This window comes from Podospora pseudocomata, chromosome 7 (assembly GCF_035222375.1).
Source record: "Podospora pseudocomata strain CBS 415.72m chromosome 7, whole genome shotgun sequence".
NCBI classification, from domain to species: Eukaryota; Fungi; Ascomycota; class Sordariomycetes; order Sordariales; family Podosporaceae; genus Podospora; species Podospora pseudocomata.
In genome coordinates, this window is record NC_085891.1 from 1,457,811 (window position 1) to 1,479,283 (window position 21,473).

General features: G+C 53.5%; 8 protein-coding genes across 8 annotated transcripts; 3 read left to right on the forward strand and 5 right to left on the reverse strand.

Moving 5' to 3' along the window:
* Window positions 1–51: 51 nt before the first annotated feature.
* On the reverse strand, window positions 52–5,810 carry GIN1 (Gypsy retrotransposon integrase-like protein 1; the record flags this gene model as incomplete). The annotated part of the gene is made up of 5 exons (XM_062893438.1): window positions 2,951–5,810; window positions 2,107–2,890; window positions 1,425–2,051; window positions 984–1,368; window positions 52–924 (listed from the first exon to the last, which is right to left on the reverse strand). Exons 1-5 carry the CDS (start codon window positions 3,300–3,302, stop codon window positions 52–54), a joined length of 3,021 nt encoding a protein of 1,006 aa, XP_062739238.1. The 5' UTR covers window positions 3,303–5,810.
* A 502-nt stretch (window positions 5,811–6,312) lies between these two features.
* QC762_705870 (uncharacterized protein) lies at window positions 6,313–9,318 on the forward strand. Its single transcript, XM_062893439.1, has 4 exons — window positions 6,313–7,572; window positions 7,671–7,996; window positions 8,055–8,819; window positions 8,881–9,318. Exons 1-4 carry the CDS (start codon window positions 7,509–7,511, stop codon window positions 9,091–9,093), a joined length of 1,368 nt encoding a protein of 455 aa, XP_062739239.1. The 5' UTR covers window positions 6,313–7,508; the 3' UTR covers window positions 9,094–9,318.
* A 107-nt stretch (window positions 9,319–9,425) lies between these two features.
* On the reverse strand, window positions 9,426–10,511 carry QC762_705880 (uncharacterized protein; the record flags this gene model as incomplete). Its single annotated transcript, XM_062893440.1, has 1 exon — window positions 9,426–10,511. The coding sequence occupies one exon, from the start codon at window positions 10,509–10,511 to the stop codon at window positions 9,426–9,428; it is 1,086 nt and encodes a 361-aa protein (XP_062739240.1).
* A 468-nt stretch (window positions 10,512–10,979) lies between these two features.
* Window positions 10,980–12,542, forward strand: QC762_705890 (uncharacterized protein). The gene is made up of 3 exons (XM_062893441.1): window positions 10,980–11,275; window positions 11,345–11,407; window positions 11,478–12,542. The coding sequence occupies exons 1-3, from the start codon at window positions 11,199–11,201 to the stop codon at window positions 11,998–12,000; spliced, it is 663 nt and encodes a 220-aa protein (XP_062739241.1). The 5' UTR covers window positions 10,980–11,198; the 3' UTR covers window positions 12,001–12,542.
* A 478-nt stretch (window positions 12,543–13,020) lies between these two features.
* On the reverse strand, window positions 13,021–14,065 carry QC762_705900 (uncharacterized protein; the record flags this gene model as incomplete). The annotated part of the gene is made up of 4 exons (XM_062893442.1): window positions 13,021–13,319; window positions 13,379–13,494; window positions 13,942–13,977; window positions 14,044–14,065. The coding sequence occupies 4 exons, from the start codon at window positions 14,063–14,065 to the stop codon at window positions 13,266–13,268; spliced, it is 228 nt and encodes a 75-aa protein (XP_062739242.1). The 3' UTR covers window positions 13,021–13,265.
* A 243-nt stretch (window positions 14,066–14,308) lies between these two features.
* QC762_0108280 (uncharacterized protein) lies at window positions 14,309–16,020 on the reverse strand (the record flags this gene model as incomplete). The annotated part of the gene is made up of 2 exons (XM_062884282.1): window positions 14,884–16,020; window positions 14,309–14,826 (listed from the first exon to the last, which is right to left on the reverse strand). The coding sequence occupies exon 2, from the start codon at window positions 14,801–14,803 to the stop codon at window positions 14,309–14,311; it is 495 nt and encodes a 164-aa protein (XP_062739243.1). The 5' UTR covers window positions 14,804–14,826; window positions 14,884–16,020.
* QC762_705920 (uncharacterized protein) lies at window positions 15,244–18,177 on the forward strand (the record flags this gene model as incomplete). Its single annotated transcript, XM_062893443.1, has 2 exons — window positions 15,244–15,263; window positions 15,639–18,177. 2 exons carry the CDS (start codon window positions 15,244–15,246, stop codon window positions 18,175–18,177), a joined length of 2,559 nt encoding a protein of 852 aa, XP_062739244.1.
* Window positions 18,178–18,383: 206 nt separating this feature from the next.
* TIF5 (eukaryotic translation initiation factor 5) lies at window positions 18,384–20,815 on the reverse strand. Its single transcript, XM_062893444.1, has 2 exons — window positions 18,989–20,815; window positions 18,384–18,935 (listed from the first exon to the last, which is right to left on the reverse strand). The coding sequence occupies exons 1-2, from the start codon at window positions 19,967–19,969 to the stop codon at window positions 18,660–18,662; spliced, it is 1,257 nt and encodes a 418-aa protein (XP_062739245.1). The 5' UTR covers window positions 19,970–20,815; the 3' UTR covers window positions 18,384–18,659.
* Window positions 20,816–21,473: the final 658 nt, after the last annotated feature.

Sequence of the window (21,473 nt, forward strand, 5' to 3'; positions counted from 1 at the left end):
AAGCTCTGCATCTAGCGTGCTGTTTTGTTGTCTTCCACCTCATCCATGTGTCTATCGGTACCCGGAATTTTGCTGAAGCATGTCGTCCCACTCCCCTGTCGTGAAGTCCGGTTCGCCCATAATGTCTTCCATCATATCCCTCTGTTGAGGCTGCCCCTGGTGATGTGGGCCTGCGTGTGAGGCCAGGCCCTGCGGAGAAGCATGGGGCTGACCATGCCTGGGGGAAGGCTGCATCGCAATCATGTTGGCCGTGTTGTACATCTGCGTCGCCGGGCTCATCGTATGCGGAGGTCCTTGCCCCTGAGACATCAGATACGGTGGGATCGGACCCATCAGTTGGCCCTCGATGTCATCGTAGATATTAGGCATGTAAAACTGCATGGAGGGTGCCGGAGGTTGCCCTGGAAGCCCGTGCGGATGTCCCGGTCGAGCATGGTGCCCAGCAGGGTCCATTAGCGGCGCATTGGGATACGCAAAAGGGTCGCCGGTGGGAAACATCATGGCGTCAACTTTATAGACCGGGTTTGCGCCTTGCGGGTGTCCCTGCGGAAAGGTTTGGGCATGTCTCGGGGCAGGAGCCATATGCGCGGCTCTGGCTTCGGGAGTTCCCCGGCCCAACGTCAAATCCATTGGCAGTAGGTCCTGCAGATTGGAAAAGTTTTGACTCGCCAAGCTGCCCTGCGGAAGACCCAATGCGTCAAACGAGGATGTCCTCTGAGGAGGCAGCCGTGCTTCCCGCCGAAGGGCGCCAGTGGGTGGGCGAATCACCTCCTCGGACCTGCGCTGGGGAACGTCATCTTGCACTCCTGGCCGGGCTGGAAGGACCACGCTCGATTTCGATCCCGCAGGCGCTGCGCGTTTCTTGGAGGGCATTGGTCGTGTCGATGCTTTCTTGAGCCGTTCTGGCAGTTGTTCAAACAAGGGCTATGGTATGTTAGAGCCATCGTCATGGCGAATTTGAAAACGACAATTTCTCGACTTACATTCAGGGCATTTGTGATCCGATCCGCTGCTAGACTGCGTTGAGCCAGACTCGCGATAACCTCCCGCCCGGCTTTGGCATCTGCTAGTATCTCGGCAGCTCCAGCCTTGTCGGGATTTTCCAGAACGTAGTATATCAAAGAGAGAATGGCGAAGAATTGTGAATAGAGAATAAACCAGTAAGGCCCGATCAGCACCGCCTGTTTGCGAATTTCGATTCCGATATGCACAATGTTTCGAGAAACGCTGACACCCGCGGCAGCACAGTTGTAGTATCGATCGTCAATCTTCTTGCCGGCCGTCTGACGTGGGGAGATGTAGTGAAGAAACGGACGGTACAGCATCATCTGGACATGGGCGTAGCCAAATCTCAGCAGAGTTCGAACTCTACGGACCTGGCGTTAGTGCTCGTCCAAGTTGTCAGCAAGAAAGTGTTGGCGTACCTGATAACCTCGATTGGCCCATCCGGGCTGGGGCGCCAATGTGTAGGGAGCTGTTCGTGCCACTCCTGGAGCTCGGCCTCAATCTCCTTGATCCGGGCATAGCTGATCATGTATCTCGAGTTCACCCGTCCCTGATTCACACAATCCTCGACAGCCTTGACAGGATAAATGTACTTGACAACCTTTGTCAAAATGGCCATGAGCCTCGTGTGGGCATTGAAAGCTTCGAAAAAGGAAGGCGTGCCTGGCGGAGGTGTAAGTATAGCCTCGCTCGTAATGTATTCATCATCCACCTCGGTCGGCATGGGCTGGTCGACATCGTCGTCGTGGAGCAAGAGAGGGAATCCCAAGATTGCTGAAATGTAGATGTCCATTTGCCGGACAACATGGAACACGCGCCGTCTCGTTTCATCCTCAATCGGCGTGATCTTTTCGTGTGCTAAATGGCGATGGAGCCCCATTCGCAGGCTAGAACGTAGAGCAATGCCGAGAAAGGCATAGCAGCCGCTGATATTGCTTGTTGCTTGTAAGAAAAGAATCATGTAGACCAAGCCTTGTAAAGAAACCATATCCCGGCACTCGGCCACATCTTGTAGGATCATCCGAGCGGATGTGTAATACTTGATTCTGAAACCAGTGTTAGAAAGCACGAATAGGAAGGCTTCAGGGACGAGACACCTACCCTTGTTCAACAGCCGCCTTGTACGAGGACGGTCCGTCTCCAGCCTCAACATCCGAGACATCGTAAACACAACCTAGGGCCAGCACCGAATAGAGAAGCCCGAGGAATCTGTGCTCATCATTTCCCCAGGCCTCCTGAGGTGTCGAATACAGCTTGTCAAACTTTTCGTAAAACGAAGGTTGGTGGACAACCCGCAAGAGACATGTTGCACAGTTGAAGGAGTAGTAACAAAGTGTGCGGGCCCTGTCCTGGGCCGGAAGATCATAGATATTGGGAGGAGCTGGCGTGTTGGATGCCGTTGAGGGTTCCCAGGGCGAGCCGGCGTTGGAGCGAGGGGAGTCGAGGCTGAACATGCCGGCCGGGCGAGATGGTCGCGGCAGAAAGGGGATGCGGTAGTCGTTGCCCAACAGCCCCTCGAAATGCTCCTTCATCCTCCTCAGAAAAACCGCTCCCGAGGAGTTGCCATGGAAGTCCCATTCTCCGCCTTCGTTGATGTCAAGCTGCCCAATGGACTCGATCATGGACATGATCTGGGCATCCTGGCTTTCTGTTTTCTCCTGGGCTGGCGGCGTGTCTGATTTGGCTTTGGCCGCCTGCGCTCTAGTATTTTGTCTGTTGCGGAACTCCTGTTGGACTGACGGGTCAAGATTCGGGTCGCTGAGGTCGACATCTGGCATAAACTTGCGAAGGAGCGTCTCTGCACGCTGGAGCCTCGCCTCCAAGGCCTCGATATACTGCGGAGCTGGGTTCCTGCGGCGGTTAGAGGGTTTGTCATAGGTGCACTCTGAGAACTCGGTCAGCAAAACAACAGCAGGAGGCCGAAGAAAACTCGTTTGGTGCTCACCATAGCTGTAGACAGAGCAATGAGTGCAAGGCTGCTTGCCATCACACTTGATCTTCTTTCTGCGACACTCATCGCATGCTCGCGTGACCCGGCGACGCTTCTGCAGGGGCATGCTCGGGGCATCGCCAGCGCCATCTTGGGATTCAGGGGCCTCGGAATCTACCTTGCCGGTGTCCTGGGCTGCAGACTTTAGGCTCTCGGTGGGGGAGCCATGTTCTTCCTGCGACAAGTCTGCCGACTCATCATCAGACATGCCGGGGGGACTGTTGGCGCTCCTCCGGTTGGGCTGCGGTGCCTGCGAGGAGGGACGAGTTCGGCGACGTGTTTTGTTTTCCACAGAGGGTTCTGTCATGCTGGTGCCCGGCAATACAGGAACGGATGGCTTCCTCCTGCCTGCCCACCGTGATGAAATGCTGTTACCCCTATTCAATGATGATCCTTCAGCTTGCTCGCATGTCGTGGTAAGCCACAGAACGGGTCTGAGCTTGTCGAGGTAGCCTCGAGCACACACACTTGCTGACAGAACACGCCCGCGGCAACGGCAACGGCAAGGCCAGAAAGCTGTAGCTGGTGGACGTGGCCCGAACTGAGGGAAGTTTGGACGGGCTTGAGCACAAGCGGAGTGATCCGGTGGTGAAGTGTTTGAATTCCGCCGTGGGTAACCTTCACATAGGTATACTTTCTAGCACCAACAAGGGGGAGGGGAGGAAGGGGGAGAGCCCAGAGTGGGGAGGGGGTGGCTCTAGGGTAATCTATCGGTATGTGTACGTACGGTAAGTACGGCACCTGTCCACAGCCAAGAAATCCCAGAAGCCTTGCCCGATCAAGTCCACAACTCGCGCGGAGTCTCTCGGGGCCGGCCCCGCTGATGCCCGCTTGGATGGGTGATGCTGGAGTCCCAAGCACGAGCACGCCAGATACCCAGCCAGAGGTGGGACAGGCAGAAAAATTGGACGCCGACACGAAATGTTTGGATGAGTTATCAGGATCCCGCAGCAAAAATGGCCCTGTCAGTGGGCCCGCCGTAGGGATACGTTTGGCAACAAGAGAACAGTTCGAAGAGGATCTGAAAACCGTCGAGGGGCGCGACGTCAGGGAGGGGCCGCTGCTGGTTCGGTCTAGTGTGACACGGACGCGAGACGAAGCAAGCCTTCTTGCTGGTAGTGGTGTGGTAGTCTACCTACTCTTGCGGAGGAACTGTCGCAGATACCATGAGGGATTGAAGAAAAGCCAACCGCGGCGGGGATAAGAAATGCCGTCAAAAAATATCCAACCGTAACCGCAAAGCCAATTGAGAAATATTGTACGTAGTAGTCCGGACTCGCCGTTGACCAGCATCCCATCCCGAGAGATTGACAACACCGATGATCTAACGCCAACAGGCAAGTGATGGGGTTCGATGACTGAACCGCAGAGTGTGCCTTGCCTGTCTGTCTGGCATGTCGGATGTGTAAGAGGGCCAAGACTGTCCCCAAGGTAGAACAAATCCTGGGCTCGCGCGATGGTCAAGAATTGGGGTCGTCTGGTTGGCCAACGAAGGGGTCTCCAAGCGGTGGGGGACCCCTGATGACGGGGCTGTCAAGGATCATATCAACGTCGATGAGATCAAAGCTTGGGCTTTGAGGAACACCCATCAAACAACTCCCGACGGGAGTCATCCTCCGCGTATAGCGTACCTACCTATGTTAGTGTAGACCCCAGAAGTCAGTTTGTACATGTGTGCTGGATCTGCCATCGGTGCCATCTCAACTACGAGCACCACTCTACCTGCAGGTATGTAGGTAATCCTGTACATGGCTGTGTGACAAGGAGTGTGAGTAAGCAGAGCTGTGAGGCGACCAAGAGATAATAGACAGAGACGGCAGGACACGAGGATAGGAGCGCGTGCGATGTCTCGTTGAGCCAGTCCAGAATCAGCAGCTGCTATTTTTTTTCATTATTTGTTTTGCGGGGAAGCTGGCTGCACGAGGCCTCTGTATAAAGCAGGGCGACGTAAGACGATGATGCGGGCTGTAGAGAAAAGACGGGTAGCGGGATGGCGGGAGAATTGGGTTGTGCAGTTGCGGGTATTTTCGAGCATCTCTATGTCTCGGTCCCACCATCCATGCCACATTGACAGTGGCCCGTCTGGTTGTTGACAAGACCTCTCTGCTGGTCTCCTCCAACTTCAGGAACCGAACCGTCCAGACTTCAGGCACTTGCTGGGCATCCAGTGGAGAGTCATCGTCAACCAGTTGCTTGCTGGTCACGGCCCAAGAACCCCAAGAGCGAACGCCAGGACGCGCCAGAGCGCCAAGTGTCTGCTGTGTGCGCTCGGCGGCTGCATGTTGGCGAAGAGGGACGAAAGGGATGGCGGCCAATATCATCTAGTGGGAATTCCGAGGAGTCGAAGGCTTATTCCCGAGTTGAGCTCGCGAGCGATCGAGGAGAGGGGGCTGGGGAGTCCATCCTCGAGCTCTTGAGTTAATGCAGTGACAATGTTGAGCGTCTGTGGTGCTCTCCCACACCCCGCCCCAGATATACAATAGTGTACACCATAATGTCGCAGAACCACCACATTCCGCGTTAGTCTAGCCGCCTGCTGGTAACTGTTGATCAGTGGGGGAACAAGCACTATCGACCCAATGCGTGTGCCTGTCCCAGGCGCCATGGAGAAGCTTCATCTTTCGGGGAGACGGCACGCCTGTGCCTGACATCTGGGAACGGGCGGCGATTGGCTCCCCCTTCAGGATGGGGGGAAAACGTCGCAGTTGAAACGGCAGGGCGTCAAGCAGCAGTCGAGCATCTCGTGAAAACTCTTCCAGGTTCCAAGAGGGCCGACAACCGCGGCCGTGGGCAGGTGTGTTCGCAAGCTGTGCTTCCAATGTCGTTGTGGGAAAAACGGAGCGTCAAAAAGATTGCATCCTTGTGGAGATGCCAAGACACTGAGGGGCCTCGCTAACATCTCGGCAAGGGCTCGGCACACGTCAGAGCCTGGCTTGCAACGGAAATCAGGTCATTTGTACATCAGTACATGCGGGCACTATTCCGCTTTGGACCGCCCGTAGACCTGTCGGCGAACCACAGCGCCGCCCTGCAACGCAGACTTTTCGCAAGAGGTTAGGCATATACCTCTGCCACGGTTATTAATGTTAGCGCGACAAGGGTCTTTTGGTAGAAGTTGCGCTGGCCGCACTAACATTTACTTCGCCTGCGGCATTGTAGAGTAGAGATAAACGACAGCAGTCGACGCCCAAAACCACCTGCTGTATAAAACTTTTCGGTGCAGGATGGTTCTCTTGCAAACCACACCCCGATTCGCTTACCTTTTCCGTCTTGCGGTTAGACACTTTGATAGTTGTAGTAGTACCAAACTGATAGCGATGGAGTCCCTCAACAATTCCACTTATTGCACCGTATCCCCGTATCCCCGTATCCCAAGCATCTAGCGCCCACATCCCGAGGCAGTCCGAAGAGAGAGAAGGGCAACGCATGGACGTTCTGGTGGGTTGTGGTCATGTGCCTCTCTGCAGTGCTGCTTGCCCTTGCAAGCCCAGCAAGGCGGCCTGTCAGCCTTGCGGGAATCGTGCCGTCTTTTGGGGCGGAACCATCAAAAATGTTCCGAGATATCCGTGATCCTGGCTGCCTAGACTGTTATCCCCTGTCAGAGCGAGCCTAACCTGGCAAAATCAAGATGGAAAAGTTGCGAATCTCATCTGCATACCAAGGCCACCCGTCTGTCGCATCCATTTGCTTGTGCTTCCACCATGGGCTGAGTGGTGTCTCGTCGACAAAACGAGCCTCTAACAGATCTTAACGAGACGGTAATCCACAGCAGTTGCGAGATTCCAGGTTGTTTAAAGTCGCCAAGGTCCACTCGGCTATCGCCGAACCAATTGCACGACAACCAACCGATGACTCGGTGAGCTAGATACCGTTCTGAGAACTTTTGAAAGCTTGCGGTGAAGTTTGTAGCGAACGATGAATCCCAACAGGGAGGAGGTGCGTATAGTCGGCTAATCGATGAGTCTGAGGACGGCCCCAAACCGGAGTATGTCTATGCATTATTTGCCTTGGCAAAAGTCGACCGTTTTTACAACCTGAATCGAGAAGCTTATCATTCAACACGGAATAAAATGGAGAACCGAAAAGGGGTGTAACTAAATCGCGGGATTCGGAGATGCTGTGTTGACATGAGCTTCAAAATGAGCCGTAACAACGATATCCTTGAGAGAGGCATTCACATGACAAAAATGACTTTTTGTAGATACGGCGGCTCTGGGTGGACATCAAGCGACTGAAGGTTCAAGGTGAGCAAAGGACGCAGGGCCAGGGACGGTGTCTCCGGTGAGTTCCGTAATCCGTACCTATGCCCCGCACCGGTTCCCCACCATACCGTGCCTACCCCACCATCCGCCAACGAGAGCTCCATCTTATCGCCAGGCTGCAGCTAGCTGGCCATCCATCAACTTATCTCTCGTCCAGCCTTGCCTAAACCATCGACGTCAACCAGGCCCAGGTATCGCAACATCTTCTCAGCCTTGCGTTCTCGACTCCATTCACAAAACCAGCCGCAAAGATGGCTGACCCTCTGCTGGAGTTCTTCACCCAGATGGACATCCAGGGTGGTGTTGTCGTTCAGGGTGAGTGTGCCCCTCTTCAACGACCGAACCCCGCGATCCATCTCCCATTGCAATATCACCATTACGATCAACAACGGTAACTAATTAGTATGTACTAGATTCCCCCAAATTTGATCTCGATCTCTATATCCAAAACTATCGCGGCCGTACCAGATTCGACCGTCTCCTCCTCATCGGCCGTAGCTCAGTAAAGCTCTGCGTCGAAGCTCTCAAGGCCGCCCTCGCCGAAGCCAAGCGTGGCCGCGACACCCAGCGATACAGAGACGTTTTTGAATACCTTCGCGTAGCTGCTCCCAATGACCCCGATGCCGTCTTTGATAAGAAATGGGTAGACAGGCAGGACGTCGCCAACCATGAAGAGACCCAACGGCTGCTCACCGAGCTAAAGGGATATAAGAACAACCTTGTCAAGGAGAGCATCCGGGTAAGCATCACCAACCCTTCTTTCACGCAAACCATTCTAACCGCATGCCAAACAAAAGATGGGCAACGAAGAGCTAGCCAAACATTACGAAGCAATCGGCGACCTCAACGCGGCCTCTGAGCACTACTCCAAAATGCGCCCCGACGTCTCCACGGCGAAGCACGTCATCGACGTCGGCAAGCACCTCGTCCGCGTGGCCATCCAAAGAAGAGAGTGGAGCATGGTCGCGCCCCATCTCGTGAAGATGACGCTCGGGGGGCAGTACCCCGAAGAAGAGCGCAACGCCCAACCGTTCATCCGCGCAGCTTCTGGCATCGCCCTCCTCGGCCAAGAAAAATACTGGGAAGCGGCCCTCTCCTTTCTCGACGCCGACCCAAACGTCCCGCCAAAAGCCTACAATGAACTCGCCAGCCGTAACGACATTGCCGTCTATGGCGGTTTGCTTGCGCTGGCGACAATGGACCGCAAGCAGCTCCAGAGTATGGTATTGGAGAACCAGAATTTCAGAGTGTTTCTGGAACCGGAGCCACACATCAGACGGGCGGTGACGATGTTTGTTAATGGGAGGTATTCGGCTTGCATTGAGATTTTGGAGGGGTACAGGACGGATTATCTGCTGGACATCTACCTCCAGAAGCACGTCAGCAAGATTTATGCCAAGATCAGGAGCAAGTGTGTGGTGCAGTATCTGATTCCGTTTTCGTGCGTGAGCTTGGACACGCTGGAGAAGGCGTTTGGGAGTCCGGAGAGGCCGATTGAGGAGGAGCTGGCGGTGATGATTGAGGAGGGGGTCTTGGAGGCGAGGATTGATGGGATTGAGAGGGTAAGCTTTACTGCCTTTTTTTTTTTGGATTGTCATACGGTGTGCTAATGATGAAAAACAGCTCGTCAACACAGTTAAGATTGACCCGAGAGCTCAAATGCAGGCTTCGGCATTGGTTTCTGCCGAGAATTACGAGAAGCAGGCTATTGAGCGGTTGAGAAGGATGGCGATTGCGGCTGCGGATTTGGAGCTGATGCCGACCAAGAAGCAGGGGTTGCATCTCCCGCTTGGTGGTGATATTTCTTTTGGGGATCAGGAGATTGTGATGGGTTGAGACAGACAAGTCAGGGTTAGGGATTATTATGATATGAAACGAAACGGGATAGCATTGATTTTTGAGTTTTTGTTTTTGGCGTTGCCCGTTTGCGTATACCGGGTAAAGGGAAAAGGAGTATGGGGATAAGCATAGTAGTTATGAGACATTGAGAATCCACGAGTACAGCACGAAGGCTGAATCCCGGAATCAAACTGAGATCATCTCTTAATTTGCCCTTGCTGATTAGTTTCTCCAAAACTGAGGTTTTCTAGTTGTTCCATTTTTATGTTGGGGTATCATTTGTTCTACAGGATTTCCCACCTTCCCACATTTTCCCGTTTTCTTTCTGTCTACCCCATCAACTGCCTAATATCCTCGGGCGGCCACCTCACCTGCGCAAACGTCAAGCACCGCTTGATGCTCTGCAGATACTTTCTCGTCACCTCGCTCCCCATGATATGCCCCCTCTCTCCGTTATGGAGCTTTTCTCTTGCGCTACGTTCGTGGATACCAACCATGGTGACACCAATCGGCCAGGCGGCCTTTCCGATGCTCAGCCGTAGATACCCATCATTGGCATCGACGTATCTCTTTTCCTGGGCAGCCTTGACAATCTCCACGATGGCTTCCAGGATACTCTCGTCTAGGCCCCCCTTTTCGAAAAGCCGGAATAACGGCGCCATATTTTCCTTGGATGACACCATGGCGTTGATTGCTTGCTGGCCGGCGGTGGTGTCGGCGTTGTCTTCTCTTGCGAGCGCGGCTTCCCACTCGCGGAGGATCATGTTGAAGTAAGAGGCCAACTGGCGGTAGAGGTACTTCCTTGCCTTCCTGTCGGTAGCTGGAGGGATCTTGTCCGGTACTTTCATGTCCTTTTCCTCGACAGGGAGGAGTTTGGTAGCGATTGGACCTGCAGAAAGAGACTTTGGTCTGGTAACCTTTCTGTAACGACGTAACCTTGAAACGTGGGACTCTCCGAACAATATCGCCGGCTGGCCTAGCTCTCGGAGTTTGGACTTGAGTTCATCATCGGGGATGTCGGTGTGGTCTTGTTCGTCGTCGGAAGAGGCGTCAGAGTCGGGTTTGGGGGTGGCGGAGGAGTCGTCGTCGGTCTTGGGGGGGAGTTCTGGTAGGCCTAGACGTTTCCTTCGGGCTCGTTCCTCTTCGGCTTCTTTGGCTTCTCTGCGGAGCCGGGATTCCTCGGCGAGTTTCTGGCGTTTCTCCTCGCGGGCTTTGGCTTCCTCGGCGGCTTCCTCCTCGCGCTTGCGTTTGGCGGCTGCTCTGGCGGCTCGTTGTTCTTCGAGGGCCTTTTGCTCGGCTAGGTAGGCTGCTTGGCGTTGGGCTTCGGCTTCGCGGCGGGAGATGTACTTTTGGGGTTTTTCCTTTTCTGGTTCTTTCTTGGCTATCTCCTTAGCCATGAGAGAGGCAAAGTCCATGGTGGGTGGTGGGTGGTGGGTGGTGTGTTGATATATGGTGTTGGTGATGGGTGAAAGCCTTGTGGTGTGTCCTGGGGGTTGGATATCAGGGTCTAGCGAACCGTTGGAAGCCGGGGAAAAGGCTGGAAAGGGGGTCTCACACAGTCAAAACAAGAGGTGAGGTTGGAAATGGAGAGATGAGGTTCCGGGAGCTGCAAGTGTTCGGGGAGTGCTCCGCTAAATAAGGTCGGCCCCAATGTCGTTGCACTAGCGTGATGCGGGAAGAGTGCTGCGCCACGATCTGGACCCACTTTGTTGACGGATCGGCACCGGCAGGCAAGACAGGTACTGAGGTACTCAACACGGACACACCCTGCTTGTGACAAGAACTTCACGCCCCCTGGGCTGGTTGTGGATGATATCCTCAGTCTCTGTTTCCCAAGGTGGCCCGCGAACCGGGGCAGCCGGGTCGAACCTTCAGGCCGGAGTGGAGGAGAGTGAAAGCTTATCTTAGAAGGAGCCTTCCACCGCTAGGGAAGCCATTGCCCTGGGGCGTGTAACTTAAAATACGCTTTCCGAAGTCCTCAAAATCATGACAAGTCTTGTTTTCTTTCCCATAAAATTTCTAAACTTGCCCAAATCATCTTACTACTCGTGCCCCGCGAACAAGGAGCTCTGTAAGCCATCATTGGCAGCCGTCTTATCATCATGTCTTCATCAAATGGAGCCCAGAAACCAATCCACTCCAGAGTGAAACTTTTCTACCGCATCAATGTTCCCCATGAGTATGTCATCTCAAGACTATGTATTGTGCTTGATACCGGTCAGCAAAGCTAACTGTACCTGTGTGATAGGCCAGAAGAATTTATCCAGGACCCCTTGCCTGCACATGTTGAGCTTGATATCCCAATGACATGGTATGACGTCGTCCAACTCTGGCCTTATTAGGCTTGCCAGTCAGCTCAGCTAACATTGTACTCTTGACAGCACAGTCAAAGACCTGGCTGATATCATGGAGAAGAACTCGAGAAAAATCATCCCTTCTCTTTCCGTCGGCACCCGGCTCTGCTTCCGCACTATGGACCGGTCAATTTACAGCACAAAGCCAAAATACCTTCCGTCACCTTACGGCAGTTACGTTATCGGTCGAGGTTACCCAGGAATCGATTTACCCGCACGAGACGAGAATGACCCAGCGAGCCCCAAGCCAAAGCTCCGATGGCTGGATGGCGCTTACATTGTCTGTACCATCTTTCCGCCACTACCCAGCGACGAAGACGAACTCATTGTACCACCTGCGCTGCCGCATAAGATCAGCAGGCTAGGGCCTGATCAGCCTGGAAAGGGTATCGTAGTAGGGGGTGACCGGACGGCAAATGGAAAGGGAAAAGGACGTGAAGACGAGGATGAGGATCCCCGTCCGCCGCGCCGCGGCAACACCCGTGTCTCCAAGGGTACGTCAAGGGGACCTACTTCAAGAACGCGGGACAATGATCGCCGAGCTAATTAGGAGTTTGAATCCCGAGAAGATGCCTCGGGGGGTGGAGTCCACGGTCAGAAGAATGGTGTAGGGGGTTGTGTTGATGAGATGATAAATTCGGAAGTTGATCTGGAGTGGGAGGCCTTGAAACGTCAATTGCAAGACAATCCGGAGCGAGCCCTGGATGGCGTATTGGAGATCACAAGGCGTCTAGCCGCGTGTTTTCCTTCGAATGGATCTGGTGCTAAAGCCAGCAGGGCTGGTCCCAAGAAAGGCGAAGGATCTTCCAACAATACAGCCAGAGCGAGAGATAAAGGCAAGGAAAAAGAAAAGGAGGATCCCAAGACACCGGAGAGTTGGAAGCCCTATGAATATGACCGTTTCCAGAAGAAGAAATAGCCTGATTGATAAAGGGCCTCTGTTGCGGTATCAAATTCTGTGTTAGAAACCACCGCATCACTACACAGCAGCGTAAATCAATCATAGAGCGACGAAGATCACCATAGAGCACCGGCAAAGATTATGTTGTATTTTTAAGATTACGATAGATTACATACTGGGGGAAAATGAGGAGTGTGTTTTCCTAGCGCACTGTGTGTAGCCCAGGGCCCTATAAATTGTCTCTGAATGTCTATGAACTATCTTCCTGAGGCCTATTGATTATTCTGAAGGCCTGGCACAAGGCTGACGTCGACCAGGTGTGAGACTCCCGCAGCGTCACACCTACCTACTTTCACGCAGCAAGTATTGGCCATTTCTAAACCACTGGTTTCACACCCTGGACGAAATAACTGGCATTGCAAGGCAGTAAAACATGGTCAACCGCATACTTTTACGTTTTTAAACAAGAATCATGTCTCTTGGTTGCCTTTTAAGGCCTGTTGGCTATCTTTGGACGAGGTTTGATTATATCTTGAGGCGTGGTTCAACACCCATGTTATCTGCTTCCAGTTACTTTGCGGTGACAGTTATTTTTGTCCAGTGCGTATTTTTTGGCGCCACCAGCCCTTACTATCTCTATTAGCCACCTTGAATAACGACGGCATGTGTGGGTCTGTGATGCAGCGAGAGACACGCTTCACTGTGGAAGTGGTAAACTTTTATATATACGGGATTTGTCTGCCTCAGGCAATGATAACATATCCACAGTCACCAAAGCAAAGCACATCATTCTGATCTTGCACCCTAGAAATGGTTCTGTTGTGTAACCCCCCCTGACAGCTTGCTTTGTGTCTGTCTTTGACGCCCCCTTCTCATCAAGATATGTACACTTCCCCTCCGCTGGCCTCCCACGTTTAGCGCTCGGCGAGGAGATCTCCCCTGCGCTTTGCTCGGAGGTCCCAGGCGCCCTGATGGAAGAAATGATGTTAGGTTCGTATGAAAGTAAGTGAAAGAGGGGGAAACTAACATCCCACTTCCAGCCGATGTAACCCACGATTCCGGGGATGACAAAGACGTAGAGGGTGGTGAGGAAGCCGGTTCGGGGGGTCCAGCGGAAGTACTTGTAGCGATTGATTTGCATGTCTGTGTGGGAGGTGTTAGAACATGTTTTGATGCTGTTTTTCCCACATCCCATGATCCCGAACATGACCGCTTGCTCGCTGAATCCGTTGCTTGCTTCGGTCTGGGGGGTGTAGGGCCGTAGTTCCCCTTTTTGTGTGTCTAAATATCGAACAATATCTCTCTAGTTGTAGACGTTGTTGTTCGTTTCGCATGACCGCCTCGCCTCACTCTGATCGACACTGTCTTCCGCTCAACTTTTCGGCATTGTCCCCTCAGATCCGGGAGCTTCAGGTTGTCTTTTCGCATCTCCAGTCTTTTGTCCACCAATCGTTCGTTCCTGCTGTCGGTCTCTCGTTTCACGGTCGGGTCTCGGTCTCGAATCTGGGGTTGGCGAAGCAGGCGGTCCACGGCCGTCTATCACATCCAGATCTTCCAACAAGCATAATCAACAGAAACAAGACCACGTACTGTTCAACCGGACAAACGCCGGGTCCATGGCGACCTCTGTTCAGAGCTCCAGTTAGCCTTTCATTCGCACTCCTCGGGAGGGTCACACTGGTGAGAACAAACTGTGATGCTGGAGGCCGGCCATTCTGAAATGTGTTTAGTGGCTTGCGCCGGCTGCTACAACTGGGGAAAAATGGGGTGGTGGTGCGAGGTTTGGAGGTTGTCGTCGGCGACAAGACACGCTCAATCGTCAATTGACGTTCTGGATGCTGGCTGCTGGGCGGCTGGCTTGGCACCCGCCAAGCTGGGGGGGAGGCTGCGGGAGAAGAAAAGTGGGGAGCTAGGCTGGGTCACGTGAATGAGTGGTATCTTATTTTGTCTCGCAGTTTCAAGCTGGATGCAATTGGCAGGCAAACGACGTCTCTGAAGGGTCCCGGGTAGGAGCTTCAAAATTGAAGCTCGTTGAGCTTTCTTTGAACCCTTTCCTTTTTCCCACGTATTCCGTGTTTGGTTGTTCACGGCACAGAGCTTTGGCCAGACCATCACATGCTTTGCTCAGCTCCCCCACCCAAGCTTCCAATCTCTTCGAAACCCAGGCACTTGACCGTTGAAATGTTCCATTTGCAATGCAACGGCATTGAGGCTCCACGATGAATTGCTTAATCTTCTGAAAGATGAGGCTTGGTATTGATCCCTTTGTCTCACGATGTGCCACTGGGGCCAAGGCAAGGCTCCGCGTATTCTCGCATGACTTTCCAACCCCCACCACCAATTCCTTCCTGGTTGATCGCATCTGCAGGCTTACGACACGACAGGGCTGTCGTGGAACTTTGACTGGAGGTATCATCGGCGATTGCTGGCTCAGCCTCGACGCTATTGGCATCGGAATCTGCCTGTTATCACCACCTAAGGAAATGCGGTCAATAACAATATGCCTGGGCTTTTTGATTGATACTACACTACTTGAGACCAACAAAACACTCCGGGGTTAGTGCCGTGCGGCCTTACACCGGGCTCGGAGGAGGCGCGGGTCCGGCAGAGTCCCAGCGCGGGCGGGGGGGTTAGCGCCATGACGTCAAATTGCAAAGAAGCAACAGCACAACTCGAACGAGGGGGGAAAGAAGCATTCATCAATCAAAAGGTTCTGAAAATAGCACTGACGAAATGATGGGCAAAAAGGAAAGAAGTTGTCAAGTGTTAGGCATCAAAAATACGGGTAGTATCAGACAACGGGGTCCTGCCTGATTGGGTTTTTTGCACCGCCGCGATTATGGGGACTGGCGAGGAAACACATTTGAATGTTCGCTTCCGCTCATGGAACCCATGGTTGCTGCTGCTGCAATGTTCCAGAAATCGAGACAAAGACCCAATGGCCCGGCCAGAACCACGGGGATCGATCTGATCCTTTCAATCCGAGCCATTTACCTAGCCGCATTCAGCCTCTCAGCTTACCATATCACTCAACCCTAAATAACACTGTCTTCGAAACTGGATACTGTAGGGGACGGCTTTTTCCTTTTCTCTCTTTTCTTCCATCATAAACCTCGACACTTTTTTTTGCTCACCTCTTTTCCTCTCTTGGATTGATTTGTCTCTGACATTGGCAGTTCATCCACATTTCTCATCGATAGGCACCAGCTTCTATCCAATAGTTCCCATTGTTTATTTTTATCCCAACCTGGACTAACAGCCCCCTGCCAAGCAAAAGGCGCACGCAGCCTTGTTGATGTCGAGCTTGAAGTCCCCTCTTATGCTGAGGCATCTGCCACCACATTTTCCACTCGCACAATGACTGCCATGGCAGCAGCACCACCGGTTTCGGCATCTTTGGAGACAGATATGGCTCGGATGACTCTTCCGCCAGTCGTGACGGAATTCCCGCCACCGGCGCATGAACAGAATGGAGGACCCGCTTCTTCTTCTTCGGATGGCGCGGAGGACGATGACGACTTTGAAGATGATCAGGCCGACGCCCAATCACTCATGCAGCCGGCTATCAGCCCGCTGGCCACGCTTTTTACGTCGCCAAAGACCCCCGCTGCGGAGAGGATGGCGGCTTTTGACCGGATGTCGGGGGGTGGCATTTTTGAGAGGATCGAGGACGACCAGAGGCCGGGGATGGCTTCGCTGGATGGGACTTCGAGCCATGACAAACTACCACCACCACCTCCAAGTCATTCGTCCGAGCCAATGGCTCGGATGGCAGGAGCTACGGAACCAGCAAGTTCACAGGCTCCTCCTCAACAACAACCCCCTATTGAGCGTATGCCAACCCCATGGCAGGCAGGCCCCAAGCAGTTTCACATCACCGAGCCGGGGAGGTGGTCCTCCATGTCTATGGCCATTAGGAGCCAGTCATCAAGACACAAACGCGCATCTTCAGTTAGCGAGAATGCTATGCTGAAGAGACTCTCCAAGGCTCTCCCTTCAATATCGATTCCGTCCGGGTTCATGCCTAGCATCCCCACACCGCCCTTCTTTTCGTCTCACAGTTCCAGCAATAATACCTCACCTCAGAAGGACGAGCGGACGCCGAAAACACCGCAGACTGGTGGGATTCCTGACAGTAGCTCCCAAAGATCTGGCACCCCCAGGACCTCGTCTCTAAGACGAACAACCTCGGACGACTCACTGCTTTATCACACTCTGTCTCGAGTCTCATCCCTAGGCGACGACACCCGCTTCGCCCACGTCCGCGAGCAAGTCAACGTTCGGATGAAGGCCATCCTCGACAGCTTTGAAGGGCCTTCGTTCAAAATGCCTCAGATGCCCAATTTGTTGAACACGCCCCTTGTTAAGAAGTCAGCCACGGAGCCAATCTCCTCTTCCACCCCTAACCGCTCCGGCTCTTTGTCAACCACCACCACCGCCCCGCAGGATCCCTTGGACAAAGTTTTGGAAACTCTAACAGGCGACATCGTCATCATGGGCGGGTACAGGGGTTCGATCCTCCGCTCTGCCAAAGCGCCCCACCGCCGGCTATGGGTACCAGTCAAAGTCCAGCTCAACATCCGAAAAGTCAAGCTCGAAGTCGGCCTCGACCCCCAGGATGAGCTGGACATGGAGAAGTCGATTTATGCAGATGGGATGCTGAAGAATATCGGCCCAGTGGACATCTCTAAACGACTCTTTAAGCGCTTGAGAGAATGCGAAAACGCGCGAAGCGGAAAGTTGAGAGTTCATGATTATGGCTACGACTGGCGGTTGAGTCCACATTTGCTCTCCAAACGACTGGTCAAGTTCCTGGAGGGCCTCCCCTCCAACCGGGTCGGGACTCCACCGTCGGAGAGGGGGGCGTGGGTGATATCGCACAGTCTGGGCGGGATCATTACCCGTCACGCGGTCAACTCCTCCCCTTCTCTCTTCCGTGGCGTCATCTATGTCGGCGTCCCGCAACGGTGTATAAACATCCTCGGGCCCCTCCGCAACGGGGACGCGGTGCTGCTCAACGAAAAGATCCTCACGGCGCACGTAAACTTTTCCCTGAGGACAACGTTTGTTTTTTTGCCCGAGGACGGGTTTTGTTTTGTGGATAAGGAGACTGGGGAGGAGCACAGGGTTGACTTCTACGACGTGAACGACTGGGTTCGATACCGGCTTTGCCCGTCAGTTTCCGAAGCTGCGCTGCCGGCGGTGGGGAAGGGGAGCAATGGGACTTTTAGCTCGTTGTTGAACTTGTCGGATTCGTTGGGGAGTTTTCAGCCCTTGAGGAGCAGGAGTAATACGCAGACGAAACGGGACAGTGGTGTTGCGCTGGCGGGGAAGGATAGGAGTTTGGCGCCGCAGATGGGGTCGTCTGGGGGCGATAACAGTCCAGTTGACAGCAACAGTCAGAGCGACAAGGCGAAGAACCTGGCGTATTTGGCGAGGACACTGGCGGAGATCAAGCAGTTTCGTGCGGAGCTCGCACACAACAAGGCTCACCAACAGAGTAATGCTTACCCTCCTTTGGCGGTCATCTACGCAAAGGACATACCCACCACGTACGGCTGTCGGGTTTCTGGCCGGGAGGGCATCGCGCACGCTGATGCGTACGATGATCTCATGTTCAGGTCTGGGGATGGGGTGGTGCTGGCAAAGGAGGCGATGTTGCCGGAGGGATATGAGGTTGTCAAGGGGGGAAGGGTCTGCACGGATAGGGGGCATATCACCATGCTGGGGGATTTGGCTGGGGTGGGGAGGGCGTTGGAGGCGGTGGTGAGGGGACGACAGAAGGGGATTGGGATGGGGGTGCTGGAGGGGAAAGGGCTTAAATAAAAGAAAGGGAGAAACAGGACAGAAAACTGATACCCATTGATTAGACCTATAGCGAACCGAGACAATTCAAACAAGAATAAACAGGATGAGGAACCACTCGTGCTCACAGAAGGTGGGACAAGTGCATTCACAGATGCTGTACGTTCACCAGACCAAGGCAGTACCTACTCGATCATAGCCTCGGCATTCCCCCAATGTTTGGGTCAGGGTTAAGCTATGTGCTACCAGGGTTGATCAAGACAGTACCAGCACATCACTATTCATACATCACTATTCACACATATCATAATATAAAAGTAAGTCATGTATAACTAGCTACTCCAAGTGCCAATCTGAAAGCCATACTAGCAAGTCCTTTTCTGTAGACCATCCTCCTCAAAAAAAGCGTCCCCGGCAAAAACCAACACCATAAAGACCCGCGCTTAACCTACTCTCCCATAACAGCACACTCAAAGAGAGCTAAAACGTTGCACAACGGCCCCTTACTCCTCGTCAGAGTCCTCCTCCGACTCGGCCTCCTCAAGCCACGTCATAAAAGGCTCGGCAGCCTTGCGGATCTTCTTGGAGGTAGAGCCATCGACATACCTCTTGGAAGACTTGGCACCCCACTTCTTCAAAAAGTCCTCAGAGGCGAGATCAAAGTGGTAGTAGAGTTGAAGGATCTTGACAATCTTGTCATAGTGCTCCTTGCCGAGCTCGGCCAAAAGCTTCTCGGTGCCACCGAGGAGAGCCTTCTCATGGCGCTCAGAAGTGATCATCTATATCAGGTTAGCATTCTTCCAAGTGAATACCACGTAAACAATACACATACAGTCTTGAGCATGCCTTGGCGCTTGGGAATCTGAGAGAAGATGTTCTCGTTGAAAAGTGTCATGACCAACACAATGAGGGTGCGATGCTTGGCCTCGATGCCGAGCTCCTTGGCCTTGAGGTAGATCTCGACATCATCCACGTTGTCGACACCGCCCTTGGCGTTGGCCTCAGCCTGGATCCAGTCGGCCAGCTGGTCGTAGACGGTGTTGCCACCCTCTCCGTCCTCGTCCTCGTCTTCACCGTTCAGCACGAGCTTCGCCTTGAACTCGTCAGGGAGGACCTGCTGGCGAGCCTTGACAGCTTCCTCGCTCATGTCAACGGCCCACTCAACCTCCTTGTCGGCAACAGGCTTGCTGTCAAGGTTCTGAGCCTCCTTCTTGATCTTGCGAGTCAGAGCATCATCGTCACTAGCAATGTCGATGTCCCCGTTGGGGGAGGGCTGGTCAGAGCCATTCTCCTCTCCGGAACCGTTGTCCTTGCCACCGTTCTGCTTGGCCTTGCGGGCAGCCTTGCGCTCGGCCTTGTCCTTCTTGGTCTTCTTGGGCACATTCTTGAGAATGAAACCGCTCAACTTGAGGCGCAAATCGACATCGGTGCGCTGACCGCAAGCCTTGCAGTCGAGCGTGATGTGGCCGTCCTTGATATGGACATCCGTTTCGGGATTCTTGCACTTCTTGCAAAGGACAAACCTGGAGATGAAGCCATCAAGAAGCTCTTGGAGCTTGTTAGCCTCGTGAGCACCGTTGATGATCCAGCGGTCGTCGGCGGGATCAATGTTGGTCTGGGCACCCAGCTCGAAACCGAAGTACTTGATGAGGTAAGAGCCGGGGCGGGCCAGAGACTGAGCAACGCTGCTCAGGTTGACAACAACGGTCTTGATGCCGTTACCCTTGCCTTCGATCTTGGTCTGGATACGCTCCATCTTGTAGCGATAGAAATTGTCGGAGACATCGCGACGGACGTTGACGAGAGCAGCCATGATTGCGGTGTTGATGATTTTTTTTTCGGTGAAAAAAGACTGAGCTGATGGGCTAGTGACGAGAGAGGTCGTACTGGCGAAGGACAGACAAGCAGATATCGAGTGCTGGCGCGGGTTTGTTGGGGGTTAACGGTGTCAGTAAGACGTAGGGTGAGGACTGGACATGTGGTGATGCTGGTGATGATGCTCAAACATGGGCAGAGAGTCAACCGTCGGAACTGGTGTTGGGACTACAAGGTTTCGGCGCTATGCGAAACGGATGCAGCTTTGGGGGGAAGTGTCGAGAGACGGAGTCCTTGTCGTGCTGATACATAAACAACGCTGTGCTGCGTGTCTTGGTTATGTGTGTGGTCGTTGGTGTCGCGGGGACGAGAGCGGCCTTCGTGGTGGTGGTAGTGGAAGAGGTGAAGTGAAGTGGGTTTGGTTGATGGCGGATCAGCAAAAGAGCAGATGCGAAATTTTTGACCTGGCGCTGGGTCCTGGGATGATGGATGCTGGCTGAGCGGGGAGTGGATCTGCCCTGCGACAGTGAATACTTTTGTTATAAGAGTAAGTCCCTGCTCCGGCAGCTTGGCTGGTAACAGATGAAGAGAGGAGAGTTGCCCGTACCTCTTGCAGTTGTTTATTCGTGGATGAGGGAGAAAGAAAGAAAGAGATTTTTGCGACAAGCGGGCAGAGGTCAAATTATAGAACCCCATACAAAAAATTAAGGTTCCAGGCACCTGCCCACTGGCCACCAGGCAAACCAAGGCCACGCAGGAAAGGTCTGTGGTGGAGTGGATCGCCCCCCGCTAAGCGCATCTTTGGCTACCTAAACTTCATCACCCGCGAATCTCATGAACTCAAACCCCGCCTTCCTCTGCTGACTTGCCCCGCTCCTTCTACTGGCCTTCTGTTTCTGGGCCGAGTTGCAGGCGGCAAAGCAACCGAACACGTTCTTTTAATTTTTCTTCGTATTGTGCGTGTTTGTGTGCCATGTGCGTGGATTTTTCCAAGCTTTCTTCAAAGAAGCCCTTTGCCCCCCCTCCAAGCAGCCCGCCCTTTCCCCCACTTCCTGCCGGACTCAGGCTTGACAAACACAACCCGAAACACGGGAGGCGGCCTGTATTTCGATGCCCAACACTCTGCCTGCTTACGGTGCAATCTGGATTTGTACGGCAATTGTTCACTCTGCTTGGTATATCAGGTATCAAACAGCTCTTCCACGTGACAGGTAAAAAAAAGCCTTCGTAGCTTTTCACATGGCACAGCTTTGGCGTGCCACCGTCTCCAATATAAATTTGGCCACCGGTAATATGGTACGATGCATTTGGCCGGCTGTCCGGACGTACCGCGGGCCCTTGAATTTTATCAGATCGGTCTATCAAGGTTTACCCAGCCCCCGGTATGTTGATATGGCAGTGTTGTCTTACATGACAACATTGTCGACTGCCAGGCGATTGGTTATTCAAGCAGAGCCGCACGCTGAAGAGTCTGACAGAAAGGCAAGATCAGAGCCAGACCG